Raw genomic sequence first — 22413 nt, 5'->3', positions numbered from 1 at the left:
TGGTATTTTATTTATAATATTTTAATCGCTAAAGTAATATATATTAAAAATTTTATTTCATGTATTTTATTTATAATATTTTAATTAACTAAAATAATATAACTTACTAATTTTATTTTGTTATAATTTTTTAGCAAAATTTAATTAGAAATAAAATACAATCATATTAATAAATAATAAAATTTAATTGACTATTATTCATAAAATTAAAAAAATATAAATAAAATATTTAAATTATGAATTTTTATAATGAGTAAATTAACATGTAACACACATTAAGATAAAAAAAAATAATATATAACAAAAATGTGAATATTAGGAAAAAAATAATAGTGATTAAGGTTATTTATTAAATATAAAATAAAATATTAAAGAAATTAAAATAAATATTATATTACCACTTGTTTGTCATACTTTAAATTTAAAGCCTCAATATTGCTTGGATTTACAATTCACCATATGTTGTCAATTTTTCTAAGTTTACATGAGTTCAACAAACTTGATAATAAAAATAAGATTATTTATTAAATTTATAAAAATGATATCTTAAAGAAACTAAAATATGAACTGCATATTTTTCTCTGCAGGTGAACAAACATTTTTATTAAGAATGAAGTTCAACGAATTTTTATAGATTTTGATGTATAAATAAAATGTTAGTTATTAAATAATATAGTGTTAATAAATATAATTACATGATTTAAAAATTTATAATTAATTTTATTTTTTTTTTCGTGTTAAAATTTTCATAATTATATAAATTTAATTAATTTATCAAATTAAGTTTTTAAAATTTACAAGTCACTATTTTCATTATACTATAAGTGATTTTTAGCACGTGCTTCAAAAACTAATATCCTATAAAACCCTTCTATCTATTAAAATTTGAGCGTGGATATCTTCAAAAATCCAGGCCAATAAACAATAAACATATTTTGATGATAGAATAAATCCAGGCCAAAGCATACTGTCGACTGTTATAGTTTATCAGCATTTTCAGTTAAAGCACAGTGAAATGAAACTCGCACATTTAAACATAAAACTCAACTTCCCATTGTGTTAAATTCTAATACATCAATTTATTATATCCTCTTACTTTTCTTCATATATACAATCTTCTGGTATTCAATATCAGGGAAAGGCTAACAGATACCACAGAAAATTTTTGGAAGTTTCTGGAATTTTTTTTTGGGTTCTCATTCACATTTGATAATCATTCAATCATGCAATACATTGACCGACTACTCATCATCACTGTTATAGTTCTGACATAATGATAGGAGCCCCGTGCTCTCCACTTCTTTACTCTGTTCAGCCATTGCCAGCTTGCTGCCATCAGAACTTGGGTTTGGTATCAGTCTGTGTCCTCGAGTTACCTGAACTTCCTGCTATCAACCAAGCAAACATGAATTTGTCAGTGTCTTCATATTAGTATTCTTGCAATTCCACAATATCACAAGAATATTTGAACATTTTGAACAGAAAGTAGTGTTGCATTTCAAATTGAATACAATGTAGATTTTGTAGCAGAAAAAGGTCTTTTCCCAGCTCACAAAAAAAAAAGTATTTTTCTAATTCAAGAGTTATTCTTTTTTACCCTGAAGACATTGGACCCCTCATGCAGAAAACATCCAACATAGCAGCAGGAAATTTCACCGTTTTTATTAATATTCATGAATTAAAAAAGGTTTAATGATAAAATAATCCAAAACATTGATCAATTTCTACTATAACTAACACTTAAATTTCAGACGTGCTTAGATGTAGACTCCAAAAAAAAAGAAGAGCATAATTTAAAAATCAGTACTTAATTATTTAGAAACAAAAACTTAGGAAAGAAAAAAAATAATAAATCTTTTTCATCATGTTCTCCCATTATTCTTTCCCTTCCCTTCCCCTAAATAAGCCTAGAGATGTGCTCATGTGAAATTTTTGAATTAAATGAATGCCACACCAGTAATTTGAAAATGTTGGCACAGAGTCTTACAAGTTTGACTATAACTGATACCAAAATTACACGTTATGCATATACTTGACCAAATTTAAGCATTAGCCATAATAGAAAATTGAGTATAGGAAAATCTGCTAGTCATTAGCCACTTACATAATCAGCATTCGCCTAAAATATGGATACTTATTTTTATAACATAAACTATTATGTTAGGATCTGAACCCTAAGTGGCAGCTACAAAAGAAACAGTCTTGAGATAGAAAAGATAATCAGAAAATAGACTCGAGAATAGGAGAGAGAGAGAGAGAGATTGAGAAGAAGGAACTGATTCTTGATATTACTTGAATGAATGATCTCTGTCTGCTGTCCAACTGTATTTATACCAATTCTAGTAATCTGTTATTTTCTAACATACACTTCCTGCCCCTTTCTATAATCTGTTAACTTCCCTACAAAACCAACTCCACTCCAGCACCTTTTACACCTGAATTACATCCTATCACTTCCCTACTGTATTCCTAAACCTCTCTCTCTGGTATGTAACAATACCCCCTCCTTGAGCACCTACTAGCCCCATGGAGGTGGCAAAAGTTGGAAACCGGGACATGAGAAAGGAATTAGCCTCCCAAGTAGCATCCTCCTGAGATAAGCCATTCCTCTGAATAAGAGACTGAGGAATCTGCATATTCAGCCTGTCAATCACCATGGTCTGCAGCACATTTATTGGCTTGACTTCCACCTGATCTTCCACCAATTAAGGAAGTGCCAAAGTAGGTATCTGATTATCCCCAAACTTCTTCTTAAGTAATGAAACATGAAAAACTGGGTGGACAGTAGAAGATTCTGGCAGCTGCAATTTATAAGCAACTGTGCCCGCTCTCTCCAACACCTGAAAAGGGCCATAATACTTAGCAGATAACTTGAGATGTTTCCTTACAGCAATAGTGGTCTGCCTATATGGTTGCAATTTCAAATACACCCAATCTCCTACTTGAAATTCCCTTTCAGTCCTCCTCTTATCCACTTGCTGCTTCATTCTATTCCTAGCAAGCTGTAAATTCTCTGAGCAAGTAATAGCTTGCCTGTCCTCAAGAAAATCTTCTACTGCACCAACTGTTGTCATCTCAGTAGGCAAGGCTGGAAGCATTGGAGGATAGTATCCATAAAGTGCTTCAAATGGAGTCATCCTAATAGCACTATGGCAGGTAGAATTATACCGCTATTCTGCTACAGATAACCACCTACCCCAAGTAGTAGGTTTTAAATGAGCCATGCTTCTTAAATACCCCCCCAAACATTGATTTACCCTCTCAGTCTGTCCATCAGATTGAGGATGATAAGAGGTACTGGAACAGAGAGAAGTACCCAATTTCTTAAACAATTCTCTCCAAAAAAGGCTAGTAAATACCTTATATCTGTCTGAAACAATAGTTTGAGGTGCCCCATCCAACTTGTAAACATGATCCAAAAACAGTCCTGCAATTGAAGAAGCAGAATGGGGTGAGAGAGAGCCATAAAATGAGCATGCTTGGTAAATCTACACACAACTAAGATGGTATCCTTAAGTGACTTGCGCAACTGCTCCACAAAATCCATGGAGATATACTGCCAAGCATGGTTAGGAATTGGTATAGGCTGCAACAACCCAGGTGTTGCACATGTTTCCCCCTTACATCTTGCACACTGATCACATTTCTTAATCCAATCGACCACATCTTCCTTTAACCAAGGCCAATGAAAATGTTTCTTCAACTTATGAGAAGTCCGTAATACCACTGAATGTCCTCCCAAGGGTGAATTGTGATATAAAGAAATAAGGTGACTCCTCAAAGAAGTGCTACAGCCCACAAACAATCTGCCTTCATAATACAACAATCCAGATTTGAAAGCAAATCCTGAAATGCTATCAACTGCCACTGAAAACTGCTGAATTAACTCTTCAGCCCTCACATTCCCCTCATAAGTGGCTGCAAAATTAGACATCCAAGCAGGAATTAGGGAAAGATTGCAAAGCAAAACAATTATTCTCAGAAGGCTCCTCAAAACTCCATCTAGACAAAGCATCAGCCACCTTATTCTCAATCCCCTTTCTATATAAAATCTTATAATCCAACCCTAACAACTTAGATATTCCCCTCTGCTGCAGGTTAGTATCAAGTCTCTGTTCCAGCAAATACTTGATGCTTTCATGATCTGTTTTAATAAAAAAAATTGCCCCTGCTCTAGATAATGTCTCCACTTAGAAACAACAAAAGTAATTGCTATTAATTCCTTTTTGCAGACTGAATGCCCCATCCCCAAATGCCTTGGAAACAAAAGCAATAGGGCGTCCCTGCTGCTGTAATACAGCTCCCATCCCTTGACTGCTGCATCAGTTTCAACAATAAATGGTGGGCTAAAATCAATTATAGCTAACAAGGGGCAGAGGACATAGCATTCCTCAAGCTTTCAAATGCATGTTGTATAGAAGACCACTGAAAGGCATCTTTTTTTAATAAATCAATCAAGGGTTTATTGATAAGAGTATAGTTTCTAATAAATTTTCTGCAATAGCCAGTCAGCCCCCAAAAACTCCTCAATTCCTTAATTAACTTGGGCAATGGCCATTATACCATAGCCCTTATCCTTTCTAGATCTGTAGCTACCCCCTTTTCTGAAATAATATGCCCCAAATACTCCACTTGTTTTTCAGCAAAAGAACACTTTGAAAGCTTAGCAAAAAGCTGCTGATCTGCTAGCATCTTAAACACACCTTCTAAATGAGAAATAAGGTATGCTAAATCAGGGCTGTAAATGAGGATATCATCAAAGATACCAACACATATTTCCTAAGAAATGGCTGAAATATATCATTCATAAGGGTCTGAAATGTTGCTGGTGCATTTGCAAGTCCAAAGAGCATGACTGTAAACTCAAAGTGCCCATTATGTGTCTTGAATGCAGTCTTCGGAATATCTGGCGCGTCCATCCTAATATGATGGTAGGCAGCTTTAAGGTCTATCTTGGAAAAGACTGTTGCCCCATGCAATTCATCCAATAGATCCTCAATAATAGGAAATGGAAATTTATTTTTAACAGTAGCATCATTCAGCTTCCTATAATCCACACAAAACCTCCAAGACCCATCTTTTTTCCTTAACTAATAAAACAGGGGAAGCATAAGAGCTATTACTATGTTGAATCACCCCACTGTCAAGCATCTCAGACACTAGTTTCTCAATTTCAGTTTTCTGGAAATGAGGATATCTCAGTGTTGTAAGAGGCAAGAAGAGGCGCCAGGCGAGTCGAGAGGCGAGGTGAGGCAAGGCGAGCATGCTGCGACTCCCCAGGCCAAGGCGAGGTGACTTCAAAGAGGCGGCTGCCCCGAAGCCAAGAGACGGACAAGGCGCCGAGGCCAAGAGGCGCCTCCTCCTGAAAGTGACCGGAATTTTTTTTTTAATTTTTTTTTATTCTTAACAGCTGAGAAATAAATGAAACTCTAAAACCTATTGTCACTTACCTGACTGCACAAAGCCAGCTAGCCACCAAGATGATCCTTCCCAGTGACAGCGAGAAAATGAAGAACAGAGCATCGCGCACCACAGCAACCAGGTATGTTGTCCCTCTGTCTCTCTCTCTCTCATCTGCACTTCTCCTCTCACTGCTGCCATCAATCTGCTCCTGTCACTGCTGCGATCAATCTGCTCTACTTTTTTTTTTTTTTTTCTCTTTTCTGCTCTGCCCCATGCCTCCATCACATACTGTTATGCTGCCCGATTTATTACAAGGTCCAGATTTTTTTTTTGGTTAAATACTTAAATTTATTAAAAATTTAGTGTGACATAATTTTATTATTAAATGGGTATTATGTGATAATGTAATTAAATGGGTATTGTTATTGTGATTATGATTATGTGATATGTTTTTATTAAATGAGTATTAATGCTCTTGATGTGTAAATTGTAATTTCTTATTATGCAAATTATTGTTTATTTATTAAATGTTTAACATTTTAATTTCTTATTTGCTTGAATTGGGAATTTGGGGGAGAATTGAGAATTATTATTTTAATTAATTAATTTGCAATTTGCTTCTCTATATTGCATTATTGTTAGTATTATAAATGCTTTTGAAATATACCAATATAGCATGATCCATAATTATGCAAATTATTGAAAAAAAATCAAATGTTTAATAATTTAATTTGTTATTTGCTTGAATTGAGAGTTTGGGGAAGAATTGAGAATTATTTATTTAATTAATTAATTTATAATTTGCTTCTCTATGTTGCATTATCGTTAGTATTATAAATTCTTTTGAAATATAACAATATAGCATGATGTATAATTATGCAATTTTTTGAAAAATTAAATTTTTAATATTTTAATTTCTTATTTGCTTTAATTGAGAGTTGGGGAAAGTAATAAGAATTATTGCTTAATTAATTAATTTGTAATTTGCTTCTCTATGTTGATTATTGTTAGTATTATAAATGCTTTTGAAATATAACAATATAGCATGATGTATAATTATGCAAATTTATGAAAAAATCAAATATTTAATATTTTAATTTCTTATTTGCTTGAATTGGGGGTTTGGGAAAGTATTGAGAATTATTGCTTAATTAATTAATTTGTAATTTGCTTCTCTATGTTGATTATTGTTAGCATTATAAATGCTTTTGAAATATATCAATATGGCATGATGTATAATTATTAAAGTTTGAACTTCTAGAATTTGCATGTTCTATTTCATGATTCGACAACTTTTATTATTATTACTAGTATTGTTACTTATAATATGAATTTCAATTTTATAGTATCCACTTTTATCTTGTACTTAAGTTCAAAATGTAGGCATGCACAATTTCTTTTTTTTTTTTTATATTAATAGCTCTTATTATTATTTGTATTATTGCTTATACTATGAGTTTTAATTTTACAGCCTCACTTTTTTCTTTTACTTAAGCTGGAAATGCAGGTACGCACAATTTTCAATTTTTTTATCTTACATATAGACATAATGTAAATAATGTTTTTCTTTTCTTTTCAATATGCATTTTTTTACATATCAAACTAGTTAAAAGTATGAATTTTATGTTACAAGTACACATATATATAATTTAGACAATTTAGAGTACGAGGCCTTGCTTAGAAAAGGCCTCGCCTCGCCTCTCGCCTAAGGCCATAAGGTCTCTTGTTGCCTTAGCGTCGCCTTTTGCCTTGATAACACTGGGATATCTATAGGATCTAATATTTGATAGGTTGGGCAGCAGGTAATAGAGGAATAGAATGATTGTGAAACCTGAAGGATGGCAGTGATTTTGGTTCTTCAAATAAGAAGAAATACTTATCCAATAGAGATTGAACTTCAGGTGGATAAGTCTGTATAGAAAAAAAATTCAGAAGATTCAGAATTTACCTCCTGCTGTTCAGAAAACTGAATACTAAACAAAGGAGTTTGGAAAAATCTGACCCCTGCTTCTGTAAAAGCCTTTGACAACTATCACAAGGAAGCAACTGCAATGGAGATGCTGCATCATTAAACCCTTGCAATTCTACAATCATCCCATCCATCTGAAGCCTAACCAATCTAGCTCCAAAATCAAACATGTTGGGATTAGAACTTCTCATCCAATCAACTCCAAAGATCATGTCAAAACTACCCAATTCTCTAACAGTAAAGGAAAACTTGAAACGCTGAATCTTCCATGTAAAATTACTACAAATAAAAGAACTCATAATTTTTCTCCCATCAGCTATTGTAATTGCAACAGCTGTAACTAGCACACAAGGCAACTTCAATTCACTTGCTACTTTGGCATCAATAAAGCCGCTAGTACTTCCACTATCAATTAAAATCACTAATTGTCTATTTCCAGATAGCCCAACACTTTAATTGTATCCACCCCTTGAATGCCTTCTACTGCATTTACAGACAATGTAAGTGCCTCCTGAACCCCCTGATCTAATCCCTCTTAACCCTCACAAGCCTCATGCCAAACTTCCTCCCCTTGATCTCCTCCTCCCTCATTCTACAAAGCTATTAAAGTTTTCTGTTTACATTGGTGACTTGGAAAGTATTTCTCCCCACACCTGAAACATGGCCTAGGAGATCATTTGTCAGTAATTAACTGCTGGCCAATAGGTTTTGCGGTAAAATAATTGCCTGACGAAGCACTGATTGAGTGGCAGGTTTACTTCCAACAGAATTAGACTTTTGGTTGCCACCAGAATCAGCTATTGGTGGTTTAGGAGCATATGGGTAGTTGGAATTACACTGAGGAGATTTGGTGGTAACAGGAGAATAGAAACTGAACTGAGAAGATCTTGAGTTACTAATATAGGTTCTGAATGGGGTTTTAATGTTTCTTTCAGCCTCCAATAACTGTTCCTGCAACCTAGCTGCTTCAAAAGCATCAGCTAATGTTGCTGGTTTAAGCATTCTCACCATCAACCTTATACCATCCCTTAATTCCCCAATAAATCCAGAATAAAAATAGGATTCCCCCAAATCTGGTATTACCCTCTCCATTTTCACCCTTAAATCCTCAAATTTATCTTGGTACTCATCAACACTCCCCTCTTGCCTTATTTTCATAAATTCTTCCAATATCATCCAACCCTTGCTTTCCAAACCTCTTACATAAACTTTGCTCAAACTCTTCCCAAGCAACCTTTTTCCCGTTCTTATTCCAATTATGAAACCAAGCATCAACTCTCCCTATCAAAAACAGACTAGCCATCTCCACCAATTGCTCTTTAGGAACCCTATAAACTTCAAAAAATTTCGCACACTTTCTTACCCAAGATCTAGGATCTTGGCAATCAAAAGTGACCAATTCCACCCTAGGTAACAGTTTGGATCTGGCTTCCCAATCCATTACAACTGTGGCAGAAGAACTTCCCACCTCTTTTGGTTAAGGATTCAAGTTCTCTTTAGGGTTTGGGAAAATGCCCTTTCCCCCCAAATTAATCACAAGTGGTTGATCAGTGCCAACCCCACTCCCTTCACCACAAGTTCCCTTACCTTTATCATTGACAAGAGTAGCCACAAAAATTTTTAGGTCACCAAGAATAGACTCGGCAGACTACTTGAACTCCCCTCTAAGACCTTCGATAGCCTTCTTGGATTGCAGCTGGTAATTGTTAAGCTTCTCCTCCAATTCTGCAAGCTTCACAGCTTCGGCAGTAATTACCACAGATCTAGTTATAATTGCGACCCTAAAGAAAAGGAAAACCCAAGAGATTCCAAGAATCTTTGAGCTCTGATACTAATTTGTTAGGATCTGACCCTTAATTGGCAATTACAAAAGAAACAGACTTGAGATAGAAAAGAAAAATAGAAAAATAGACTTGAGAATAGAGGAGAGAGAGAAGGGGCGGGGAGAGAGAGAGAGAGAGAGAGAGAGAGAGAGAGAGAGATGAATTGTCGAAACATATACAAGAGAGTATTCATTGGTGCATGATGTTTGCGGATGATATAGTTCTGATAGATGAGACAAGAGAAAGAGTCGATAGAAAGTTGGAGCTTCAGAGAAGTACCCTAGAGTCAAAGGGCTTTAAGTTAACTAGAACAAAGACAGAATATATGCATTACAAGTTCAATAAAGCCGAACTGGTGATAGGGAAGGAGTTAGTTTGAATGGAGTGGTATTGCCCCAAAGTAATCACTTTAAATATCTCGGCTCAATCCTTCAAGTAGATGGGGGATGTGAGGAAGATATTAGTTATAGGATTAAAGCCGGATAGTTGAAGTGAAGACGTGACACGAGAGTTTTATGTGATCGCAAGATTCCCGATAAGTTGAAAGAAATATTTTACCGTACAGCCATACGACCGGCCATGTTATATGGTAGCAAGTGTTGGGCAATGAAGGAGCCGCATGTGTCTAAGATGAGAGTTGCGGAGATGAAAACGTTAAGGTGGATGAGTAGCTATACTAAACTAGATAAAGTCTATAATGAGAGTATTAGAGAAAAGGTAGGAGCGGTGCCAATTGAGGATAAGTTTAGAGAAGGGAGATTTAGGTGATTTGGTCATGTGAAGCGTAGACATATGGAGGCTCTAGTTAGACAAGTAGAGCACATTGGGTTAGAGGATAGAAAGAAAAAAAGAGAAAAACCTAAACTCACTTGGAGGAAAGTAATACAACATGACCTACAAGCATTACACATTTCGGAGGATTTAACCCAAAATCGTTTAGAGTGGAGAAAGAGAATCCATATAGTCGACCCCAAATAAATTTTTGAGATAAATGCTTAGTTAAGTTGATTTGAGTCGAGTATACACTTACCACCCCTTTCTATAGTCTGTTATCTTCCCTCCAAAACCCACTCAACTCCAGCACCTTTTAAACCTAACTTACATCCAATCACTTTCCTACTCTATTTCTAAACTTCTCATATATGTAACATATTACTAGCAACTAACGAATAACTCCAACAAAACAATCAATCAAGATTAGAAAGTGCCAAATAATAATAATAATAATAATAATAATAATTAAAAATTTACAAAAAAAAAATCAACTTGACAGTTGACATACATATTCACACACATCTGAACACACATTAATATATTACCTTACTTTTAATTTGTAATATATTCAATTGTAGTAGAAATATTTCAATTTTCTACAAGTTAAACAAGCTGAAAATAATAAATAAATAAATAAAATACCTCCACCGTCTGCGCTATCTAAAACATTGGCCCTTGTTAATGAATCTATCAGTTTACTTGGATGTTCATTGGAAACCTTTCTCCTCTGCAAAGAATGCAAGTAAATGTATTAGTTAATGAACTCATCATTTGATCTAAATAAAAAGTATGGACTGATGGACAACATCTATAGGCTTCCCTCATAATACACAACAAAAAGAGTAATTATTTAAAGATTCACGATAAAATAGATAGATCACAAGGGCTTGTGAATAGATTGAAGCACTATGGCTGTAAAAATTGAGAGAGAATTCAGATGTGAGATTCATCAAAAGACACAAGGCCCAAATCATTCCAAATGTTATACAGAAAATGCCACTATATCAAAATTAAAATATGAGTGATCCTAAATTAGCATACTAAAAGAGTTATTATTGAACTATTTTCGCAGCATTATAGTTGTAGAAGGAAAATGTGAGAAGATGGAAAAGCAAGAAAACAAAGGATAGAAACTATTTTGCATCATTAGGTAGGGTGGGGAAAATAGAAAAGGAAAATACAAGGGATAATTCTCACCCAAACCAAAAGTTTAAACTTCAAAATAGAAGACAAGAGAGTGGAAAATGAGTTAGTGATTTGTATTAGATTTTACCAGGAAAATATAGATATCGTAACACTATATTTCACATAAATTGACAGAAAAAAATCAATATTTGTTTTATTTCTTCCACTTTTTACAACTTTTCCAACAAGCATATGAGTGGAAAACATTTTTCATCAATTTTCAACTTTGCTATCCCTCCTTTTTTTTTCCATCATTCTATTTTCCACCCATCCTAATTCTCTAATGAATTTCAAACTATCACAATCCAGAAGTTATTTTCATTTATTGCATCTATATGGTCCAAGTTTTAAATCATGGTTGTAGTGCCAAAGTATAATGGTTGCCACAGGACTACTGCGGATTCTTATTTCCCCCCTTTCCAAAGTAGCAAAATGAATCAAATTCATAATTTAACAAGTTTTTAAATGAATATACAATATAAAAATACTTTCAACATCTAAAATATAATTATTTATTTAGAAAAATAATAGTCATGACTTATGCAATAAATTGTTAGACAAATTTTACAATAAAATTTCGTTTCTTTGAATAGTATTTAACAATATCTAAAATTGTCCTAACTCTGACTAGCCAAAAAGAATTGTATGTCCAAAATGCGGCCAACAAAAAGTACAAACCACATTACAAGATTATCATACCTTCGAATTATTTCTCATCGTTTCACTATTGGCATTTGAAAGCTGATTGAAATCATCATCATCATCCGAATGCTCATCAGGAATCCTTCTTATAACTTCTTTTGATCTCCGCTTTAAAATTTAACAACAAAGAAAGCTGAGTTAAGAACCATCATCCATAAAGACAAAAGTAAAGAACATAAAATTGAGATGGGTAAGGAACTAAAACAAAACCAGTACAAAGAGAATGCAAGTATTAACTTCAAATATTGATTTTACAAGTGCTTCATCCTCTTCTTCCAACTTCTTCTCCTGCCAGAATAAAAATACATTGACAGTGTCAGAATGAGGGGACACAGCTCATAAATTAAAAAGGAAAAAATTACCAGAAGAAACAAAGAATTATGCCAACTAGTTAGTGGCATACATGATACATCTTGTAATAAGCGATAGATGATGAAAAAGGAAAATGCTTCAATCTCATTAAAGAAACCAGATTGCAAAGTCTACAAATTTGATGTATCAATGGTGATGTAACATGGCATTCTAAGATGGTACAGATATTGAAATTCAATCCAATGGCAAGGGCCACTATCATGTATGATGTCAAAACCTGAATTGTCCATACTACAATCTACAGATGTCTTAAGCAGTAAACACAAAATAAGTTTTTTTACCAACACAAGAAGTTCAGACATTAAATGTTAGGATGTCGATGTGCTAATTCACTTGGTTTAACCTAATCCTACCACCAAACATTGATATTTATAAATATTGCCAGAATTAAATTCATAACAGCATTACATATTTCATAAAATCAATCAAATACAAAAAATAGAATCCCAGTGATCTTCAAACTTCAACATTGACATGTTCCCATCTACATAATGGTATAAAATGTGTTTTAAAATAAAAATAAGTATTGAAAGCAGAGTAACTTTTCTGCAGCTGTTTTCTGCAAGGCCTCAAGCATAGCATCTACGCTGACAATTGCATGTCTTGACTACAAACCCCCAAAAAAAAACAATTTATTGCATTAGTATGGAAAGACAAGAAAGCATGACACATGAACCCCATTCCTTCCACACCTAAAATATGCAATAAAAAAAATTCCCAAGTACCTTCATAGACTTCATCTCGTCAAGTGCAGCTAGAATGGCCATCTCTCTTTATGGCAAGCTCGGCTGAACATTTGGTGCACTTGAAATAGAACCTGAAAATTTGAATTCCGAGATGTCTGCCAAAATAATCAATTAATTCCAAAACCCATCAACCACAGATCAAATAAAAAAATCAATCAAAGAACAAAGATCAATTCAATATGAGAAAACATACCTCGCCGATGACATCTTCCTTGCAAGAATTGAACTTGGTGCCCTTATATATGTAATTGCGGCAAGTGTTGCAACGTATACCCATTGGAAGCATCATCCGGACCTTAATCTACTGGTTTCTTGGCCTCCTAATTCAGGGAACCTTCGATGGATCAAAATCGGGCGGATAATACTTGTTCAAAACCTTTCTCTCTCCCATCTTTCTTCTTCTTCTCTACCACGCAGGAGATTCGAAGTGCTCCAAGGATTGCTTTCCCAAATTGAGTAGCTGAATGGGTAATTTTCCTGCATATGAGAAGGGAGACAGGTGCTTAGGGTTTTTACAGGAAGAAATTGTGATGTCTAACTGCTTTATATATAGTTGCGATGTCTCTCTGTTATATATAATCTTAATTTTTTTTGGTAATTATCATTAGATTAATGATTAATTAATTTAATAGTAAAAGATATAAATAAAATATAAATAAAATGAGTTAAAAATTAAAGTAACTATACAAATTACATATATATATATATATATTCAGTCACTACAACCTGTAAAGATAAACAAAATCATCAGGAATAAAATATGAACTTCAATGCAATGAAAATCACAGGATAAAGAAAAATACCTGCCTATGTTCCTTTAAGTCAAAAATAATAATCGAAGCCCAAATGAACATAATTTTCCTGAGAAAAATAGAGTGAGATAAATGGGGTTAGAATTATGGGTCTATTTTAGATTCAGTTCAGAGGGGTTAAGAGATTGATTAGGGTTTTTGATGGATAAGAGATAAATAGAGGAGAGAGAGGTCGATGCAAGAGTAGAAAGATTGGGAAAGCTTACCTGTATCAAGATTTTTCTCCCTAGGATGATGAATCCAGAATATTGCCTTTGTAAACTATCAACAATTCCAAGGCATCATCTGGGAACCTTGATATAAACTTCTGTAAAAACTCCTCTTCTGTTAAATGCAACACATTAATAAAGCTTGGCTCCTTCTTAAATATCTTCTTTGACTTCATAATCTCCAAAACTTTGTATCGAGGAATCACTCTTTCTTCCATGCTATGCATCAAATATGTAGGATTGTGAAGCAACACTTCTTTTTTAAACTTTACTACATTCAAAAAGAAATCAATTCCCAACTTCAACTTCTCCTTAGAGGTCCTTAGCAAACCTGGTGCCTTTCTAAACATTTCTATGCATTCATACTCTGAAAACCCATAACTCTTTAAAATTCCAAATTTTCTCTCAAATGTCTCATCACTCAAGCAACTAACAGTATATAAAGCATGAACCAACATCCTTGAATTGATTGAGAATCCCATATTCAATACTCGAGAAACAAGGTCTCTAAGCCTTGATTCTTGCATAACAAAAAGCCTAGGCTGCCTCTTTAACAACATAGAGAGCTGAGACCCAACTATCCCACAACTCTTCAAGTATGTGATGTTGGATAACAACCTCGATTCAGGGTTTTTGGAGATTAACCAATTGCATCTACGTATAACCTTCACCAAATCCTCATTTTTCTCATCATTCAACAAAAGTTTCTTCAAAATTTCAATGCGAGGAACCAACTTTTCCTTCAAACTAGCAGTTAAAAGCGGGGAATTCTTGGAAATGAACTTACCTAAGTCACAACCCACAAGACCTATATCTTGAAAAAGCTTAATTTTTGGTTTAAGGGACTTCTCAATATTAGCAAAGAGAATTTGGGGTGTTAGAAGGATAGCAGATTGGATATGGGAATTGGAGAAACCAAGGTTTTGGAAAAAGCAAAACACGGATTGAGGTTTTTCCATGGATTTGATGTGAGAGTAGCGCGTGGAGATTAAGAGTGCTTGGGTTTTAGAGAATTTTAATGTTTCCATTAGGTAATGGAAAAGGGCAGGGTTTGGGGCTTCTACAGTATTGGCAAGTGAAGAAAAAGAAGAAAAGAAGGGAAGTTTGGGAATGAAGAGAAGATTGTATAAAGGGGAAGGTGGGAGAACAGATAGTGACTTGACAATTTGCATTTTAAAATTTGAAGAGCTTTAGATAAGAACTGAGTAGGATTCAGGATTTAAGATTTGAAGGAAACAAAATCATTCAAAGATCATTTGACTATACCTTACACATCGAATAAATTTTTGCAGATTTTCCTGCGCCCAAATGCCCAACTATCAGCACTTATCAGAGAAAGATAAACAAAAAAAATCAAATCAAATCAAAGAAAGATAAACAAAAACATCAAATCAAACCAAGAGTGAAATTTAAATCTCAAATTACCATAACTAGAGAGATTGGTTCATTTTTCGGTTTTCTTCAGGTACTAGTTTAACATCTTTAGTTGATGACATGGACACTTGAGGATCATGACAAGTGCAAAGCCATTGTCTCCTCTCACATAGCATCAACCAATTAAGCTCAAGAAATCAAGGGTCTAGCCGCCAGCTTATGGTACAGCCTTGCCACACTATTACCTTTTGGTGGAAATGGCCCTATAGAATACAATAATAATATTTAGGTTAACATAGAGAAATAAAAACTCCTACCTAAGTAAAAAAAAATCTAACTCAACTCTCCCCTAAAATCTTATTGAAAATCTAGCAAAATTTCACTAAAAATTAGACATTTCCCTAGTCAAAAAATAAATAAAAAAGGGACAAGTATAGACACAACCCTCCAAATATATATCTATCTGCCTTAGTAGAACTAAAACATAGCATATAACAATTTTCACAGACAATACATATCATTTTAAACATTAAACTCATCAATAAACTATTTTCCCTTAATAATAATAATAAGCTATAATTGCAAAATAAATTTCTATTGATAAATTTATAACATTCAAAAAATACAAATTAAAAAAAAAAAAAACTATGAATTCCCACTTGATAAATAGAAGAGCTAGAAAGCACGTAGGGAAGCTATGAGAAGCATTGTTTCATGCCATGATAAGGAAGAGAACTAATGACAAGAGCATCAACCACTTGCAGCAGTCACACCTATTGCAAAATTGCACAAACCCTTGATCTCTAATGTAAATCCATGCTTACCTTGTCATCAAAGGCTTTAAGAGATCGAGCCCATTTACACAAGCTTATCAAGCCTAAGGTAGCAAATGAGCCAAGATCGAGCTTGGCTCGTTTATTTTATAAATGAACTCAAGTTGAGCTCAGCTTGAGTTTCATAAATTTTGAAAGAGCCGAACTCAAGCTCTACTATTAAACCCCGGGTTGAGCTCGAGCTTCTAAAGATATCGACGAGCCAAACCTAAGCCATTAAAGCACAGCTTTGATCATTTACAACCCCCTACTTCCATATCCCTATAGTTGGCATGTTTTGCCATGAAACAAATTATATAACCGGTTTTTCTCCATTAAGGCCTAGAAAAAATACAAGCTTTAAGCAAGAATGAAAACCTGAAACTATCAAGCTTTTATTACCTTACTCTCCATCTGGGAATTATGTGAAATTGCCTTCAAATGATTATGAATTTGAGCAGAGGCTCTCATTATTGTGTTCTCCACGAAAATGTCTGGTTCGACAATTTGAGCAAACACTTGGTGGGCATAGAACTGAACTGATTAGTGAGATAGAACCAAACCAAAAATCTCAGTTCGGTCCGGTTTCTTGGTTTGAATTAAAAAACAATCCTCGGTCAACTCGTCAATATCTTAGCATCAAGAATTTGAATTCAATGACAAACCTTTAATTTTCACATTTGAACTTGCTTTCTAAATATAATGCTTTATTGGTTGGCTTGAATGTGTTTGGGCCATTACATTTCATAGGCACAGACTGAACTAGGAAAGAAATTTCAGTTATATGCACTAAAAATATATCTCAAGGAAGAAATGTGTAGGAGAACAAATGTTAGTTCTTTCCCAGACCATCTCAACTGAATAACAAGTTGCTCATTAGGCTACTGGTTTAGGCATTTAAACATTTGCATCTAGAGTCATAATCCACATAACAAAATTCCATATTCTAATTTCAAAACACAGAAATGCAGAGTTATAATCAGTCACTTTCCATGCCAAAACAATTCCAAGTTAACGGCCTGCATGCTTATCAAAACTTTCACCTCCAATATTGGTTCTTCTCCATATCTTGCTCACAGTGACCAGACTTCAAATACCACAATCATACAATGTCAAAAATAATCTCCTAGAACATTAAGTACTTATAAAATCAGGCTCTCAAAAGTCTTCTCGCTGGTCACGACATAAAATTTCTTATGACGAGCTCACAATGGTATATGAAACTATCCAAAAGCCAATGTCGCAGCAAAAATATATCAAAAAATGATTTTACAGGATATAAGGCATCAATAAAAATCGCAATTACATAGAAACATAGAGTGCTAAAAATGGCCAAATTATTTCAGGGAAGTAAATCAAATAATCAATACAATAATACATATCTATCACCTACAAGGATTAAACTTAGGGTGAATTATCTGAGAATGTGGAGAAGGACCAGGAGGCAAGCGAGGGCGAGATCAGCGACAAGAAGGAGTGGGAGAGGGGGGGAACTGGTGGTGTTGCTGTTGCAGTTGACCAGAGTGACGGCGGAGGAGATGGAAAGTAGGGAAGGGAACAACAGTGATTCAGCAAGGCAGAGGTGAAAAGGGGTTGGGGTACTGCTCTGGACCTGGACCTCCTCTTATGACAGGCCTTAGCAATTGGGAAGGTTCGATATTTTCATTTACTTTAATTAAATTAATCGAATCGATTTAAAAGTAAAAATCTCTTAAAAAATTATTTGAATTAAACCATTTAAATTAATTAACTGAATTGAATTGATTAATTTAATTTAATTTAATTTTTTTAATTATAACTTAAAATTACTCACTCCTAAAAGAAAAAAAATATTGTACGACCTATGAGCCTCAAGTCTTTAGTCTAAAATACTTCTTTCAATTTTAAAAATGTCTATTTTTAATTTAGTTAATAATTTAATATAAGTGAACTTATTTTAATTTTTTTAAAAAACTTTGATTTTATTATTATTTTAATAAAAATTATTATTTCATTCTTATCAATTATTTTGGTCTCTAATCCTCACATAGGGTGAATAATTATAATTGTTAAATTATTTAATTGACATGCTAATATAAAATTAATTTTATCTTATTTTTTAATGAATAAATATTATTAAAGCTGAATAAAGAATAAAATATAAAAGATATAGACACTTCCATTAAATTAAAAACATAGTACTTTTATTAAATATTTTACTATATCTCTTTTTACTTTGAAATGTTTAAAAAACACTAGCTTCTCAATTTTGCATTTTTTCCGTATATTTTAAGTTTCATCTTTTATTTTAATATTTTTTTATTTTTATGCCTAGATATAAATCAAAATTGTGCACCTTCTCATTTTAGGTATTGTATTATAATTCATTCCTTGTACTGAGGTTTTATTTAAAATAAATCATATAAAAGAAAAAAATTGAACTGAATTTTCACATAATCAAATAATTTTTTGCTCGATTTTTATTTTTAAAAAAATTAATCCTTTTTATAAATTAAAAGAATTGAATTTTTCGTTATTATGTTTTTAAATATGAAAATTGACAAAGAAAAAATCAATTAAATTGAATTCTTACAAATTTATAGCTTGCTCAAAACCTTTCTCTCTCCCATCTTTCTTCTTCTTCTCTACCATGCAGGAGATTCGAACTGCTCAAAGGATTGCTTTCCCAAATTGAGTAGCTGAATGGGTTAATTTTCCTGCATATGTGAAGGGAGAGAGGTGCTTAGGGTTTTTAAAGGAAGAAATTGTGATGTCTAACTGCTTTATATATAGTTGCGATGTCTCTCCGTTATATATAATCTTAAATTTTTTGGGTAATTATCATTAGATTAATTATTAATTAATTTAATAGTAAAATATATAAAAATATAAAATGAGTTAAAAATTAAAGTAACTATACAAATTAAATAGCTCTTAGCTAAAAAACCCATTAATTCAGATAATATCTATAGACCACTTGTAATTGACAATGATTGCACCGCATAGCATTTACTTCAAAATTAGGCCTAATCATCTTTAGATCACTTGTAATCCTCCAAATCAAAATTAATTCATGTACTAAAATACATAAGAATTGAAAGTAATCCATGATTTTCTAACCCAATATTCCTTCGGCTTTAAAAGTTTAGTAATCCAAGATTTTTTTTTTCTTAATTCTTCGTTACTAATGAAAAATTTCTAACCCCAATAACCCACATTCATTCGACATCAATTGTTCTGTCCAAGATTTTTTTTTTCTTAATAAGACCAAGAAACCATATTCCGTCGGCTTCGATTCTTCAGTCCCATATTTTTTTTTAATTCTTTTTTACAAATGAAAAATTTTTAACCTTAATTAACCCATATTCTATCGACAATTTTTCAGTCCCAGTAATGTGCAAAACGCATAATAAGCGAAAAAAAATAAGTCTGAAGCAAGATAAACTCACCTTAGTTTGTAGAAAATAAGTCTGTAGTGAACGAGCTGCTGGAGAACGAGTCGGATCTGCCGAGAACAAGCCAAAAATTTGCTGAGAACGATTCTGTGTTGAAACTGATGGAACCAAAGAAGAAACGGCCGAATAGGAATAAGGTGAAGCTCTCGTCCGAAGAGAAATAGCCGAAGAGCTATTGGAGAAGAAGTGGAGAAGTGGAGGAATGATGGAAGGGATGACCGTCGACAGTGTGTGCGGGTAGGGTTAACAAATGAAACGGTAACATAACAACCAATATTGCCGAATGTAGACTATTTGCATAGGAAACTCATTCTTTCCATTCAAAACTACGTAGTTTTAATAGAGTTAAATTCAAAACTACGTAGTTTTGTAATCACAACTTAACTTTTATTTAATTATTAATTATAATTAGAATTTATTATATTTTTATTAATTTAATTAAAAATATATAATAATTTCTTATTATTAGTTAATTTATATATATAAATAATTAATTCATGTATAAATATGTTAAAAATTTATAGATATAAATAATTAATTTATGTATAAATATGTTAAAAATTTATAGATATAAATAATTAATTTATGTATAAATGTGTTAAAATTTGTTATCATATCGCCATATCTATATTATAGTTATCCAATCTAATCACATTTTATAATAAAATGCTATTTGTAAATCTCTATAATTATATTTTTTTTATTTAATTTTTTCATTCCACATTTATGATTATAAATTATCATATAATTAAAAAAAATAGATATAATGAGTGTAACTATGAACACTTTAAATTAGATATAATTATATTATAAAATGCTATTTGTAAATCTATATAATTATATCTTTTTCTTTAATTTTTCTTATTCAAGTTATATATATATATTAGACTCATATAGGTTAATTAAAACATAAGAAGTTATATAAGCACAAAATCAAAAGTGAAATTTTAAAGTTAAAATTTTATATAAATTAAATTTTTTAATGTATTGATATTTTTAGATATACTGTATATTTCATGCATTAATATTAGTCTGTACTATTGAAAAAAAAAAGTTTGCTATTCATTAAGTTTATATTTATACTGTATAATTAATTTGAATTTTAATAAAAATTGTTTTTTCAAATATTAAATAAAATCATATTTTTTCCATTAATTCACATACTAACTACTTATTTATACTTTATATAGATTATAAATAAATTAATTAAAAATATATATAAAAGCTATTTCACTGATATTTCAAATTATAATAGTCATAATTCTTTCTAAAACATCAAAAAGAAATTATAAATAATCAAAGAATATATATATATATAATTTAACATAATTTACACCCATTAAATAAAAATACTTTTCTAAGATGCTAAAGATTTTATTAATTTTATTATTGTCTCTCTCAACATTATTTTCTTATATGCATGTGATTAAATCTATGTCTTTGAAAACTATCAAGATAAAATTGAGAAATTAAAATTAAAAGTATATAATTATAAAGTAAATTATAAAAGTCATTAAGTAGCATAATAGTTAAATATGTATTTTACAATGCATGTAAGAGTTTAAATTATGATTATTTATATTTTCTTTAAAAATTTTTAAGAAAAATTTACGCAATTAAAAATTTTTATTGTTAAAACATTATTACTAAAAAAATAATTAAGCTAAACAATTTTAAAAATTAGAAGAAAATAAATTTTAAAAGTTAAAATAATAAAAAAATTAGAATTTATTTTCTATCATAATCTTTATGATCACATCTTTTAACCCTTTATTAATTATATTTGGCAGATATAGAGACAAGGAAAAAAAATCAAGAGGATAACACTTATCCAATTATTTAAAAGAAATAATTAAGTAATTAGTTTTATAAATTTATTTATAATTACATTCAATTATACTGCTATGATTAAATTTTTATTTTTATTTTTTATTGAATTTTTAAGCCTAATTATTTATTCTATTCTTAATATTACTGTTGTTTGTTTTTAAATCATTTCTCTCTTGTACTAAATGCATTTTAATAGATTAATAGCCTGTTTAAAATCTATAATTTTGTTAAAAGAAAAAAAAAAAGCTAAGAGCACCATTTTGAATGTTTCTCAATTCTAAGCACGAAAACCAAAAGGGGGGAGTTCTGATTTAAATTTCATTTCTTCTATACTTTGAGATAAATATGATTTTAGCAATTGAAACAGAGAAAAATGATTTTATTTCTTCAAGTATCAAACATAGTTATTAAAGGTGTGCCTCAAGCTTAATGCTCACTAGGCTCCAACTCTAGTGTTTCTATAGGAGAAAGACGGGTGATATTCACCAGGCTCTCGCCTTATGAGCTTAGGTGTGCACTTTATTCCAGGTGCAAGGCTCTAGAAAGGCGCATCTTATTTATTTCCACCTTCAGCAAACGCTTCCATTGACAAAAAAATATTACCACCAAACTCGAAATTTGTCGATCTACTAGAATCCAACATCGACGCACTAGGAAGTTTTTGAAATTAGTATCGCTAGTGATAACTAATCACCAAAATCTTATCGAACCATCACACCTAGGATCACAAACCTTTCATATTTTCATTTTCAAAGCCACTACTCTTTTATTATCTTTTTTTTTTAATTATTATATGTACACCTATTTTAATATTTATTCCAAAAGAAAAAATAAAAACATTATCCACTAACTTGAGAACTAAATAGTACTTCTTTAGTTCTTAAAGATGAGGAAGATGATGAGAATATTGAATTTGAAGATAAGCATCAAGAGGGTGAAGGTATGGAAGAAAATGAAGATTATGATGC

General features: G+C 31.9%; 1 protein-coding gene across 14 annotated transcripts; it reads right to left on the bottom strand.

Annotated features, from left to right (window-relative positions):
- Window positions 1-1029: 1029 nt before the first annotated feature.
- Window positions 1030-19889, bottom strand: LOC110657410 (transposon Ty3-I Gag-Pol polyprotein). 14 transcript variants are annotated; one of them, XM_058135251.1, is made up of 8 exons: window positions 13778-13835; window positions 13168-13451; window positions 12954-13069; window positions 12772-12835; window positions 12073-12146; window positions 11854-11964; window positions 10612-10696; window positions 1030-1388 (listed from the first exon to the last, which is right to left on the bottom strand). In XM_058135251.1, exons 3-8 carry the CDS (start codon window positions 12993-12995, stop codon window positions 1336-1338), a joined length of 429 nt encoding a protein of 142 aa, XP_057991234.1. In that variant the 5' UTR covers window positions 12996-13069; window positions 13168-13451; window positions 13778-13835; the 3' UTR covers window positions 1030-1335. The 14 variants fall into 14 exon arrangements, 6 of the variants coding, with proteins under 6 accessions (XP_057991234.1, XP_057991235.1, XP_057991236.1 ...); XM_058135252.1 differs by having other exon boundaries at window positions 1030-1385; XM_058135253.1 differs by having other exon boundaries at window positions 12094-12146.
- Between the last annotated feature and the right edge of the window lie 2524 nt (window positions 19890-22413).

Source organism: Hevea brasiliensis, chromosome 14, assembly GCF_030052815.1.
Source record: "Hevea brasiliensis isolate MT/VB/25A 57/8 chromosome 14, ASM3005281v1, whole genome shotgun sequence".
Lineage (NCBI taxonomy): Eukaryota > Viridiplantae > Streptophyta > Magnoliopsida > Malpighiales > Euphorbiaceae > Hevea > Hevea brasiliensis.
Note: the sequence above shows the minus strand (reverse complement) of the source record. Positions and strands in the feature narration are given on the sequence as shown.

Excerpts from the sequence above, each read along its gene's own strand:
- LOC110657410 (XM_058135249.1), bottom strand. The coding sequence starts at position 4,015 with ATGCTTTGTCTAGATGGAGTTTTGAGGAGCCTTCTGAGAATAATTGTT.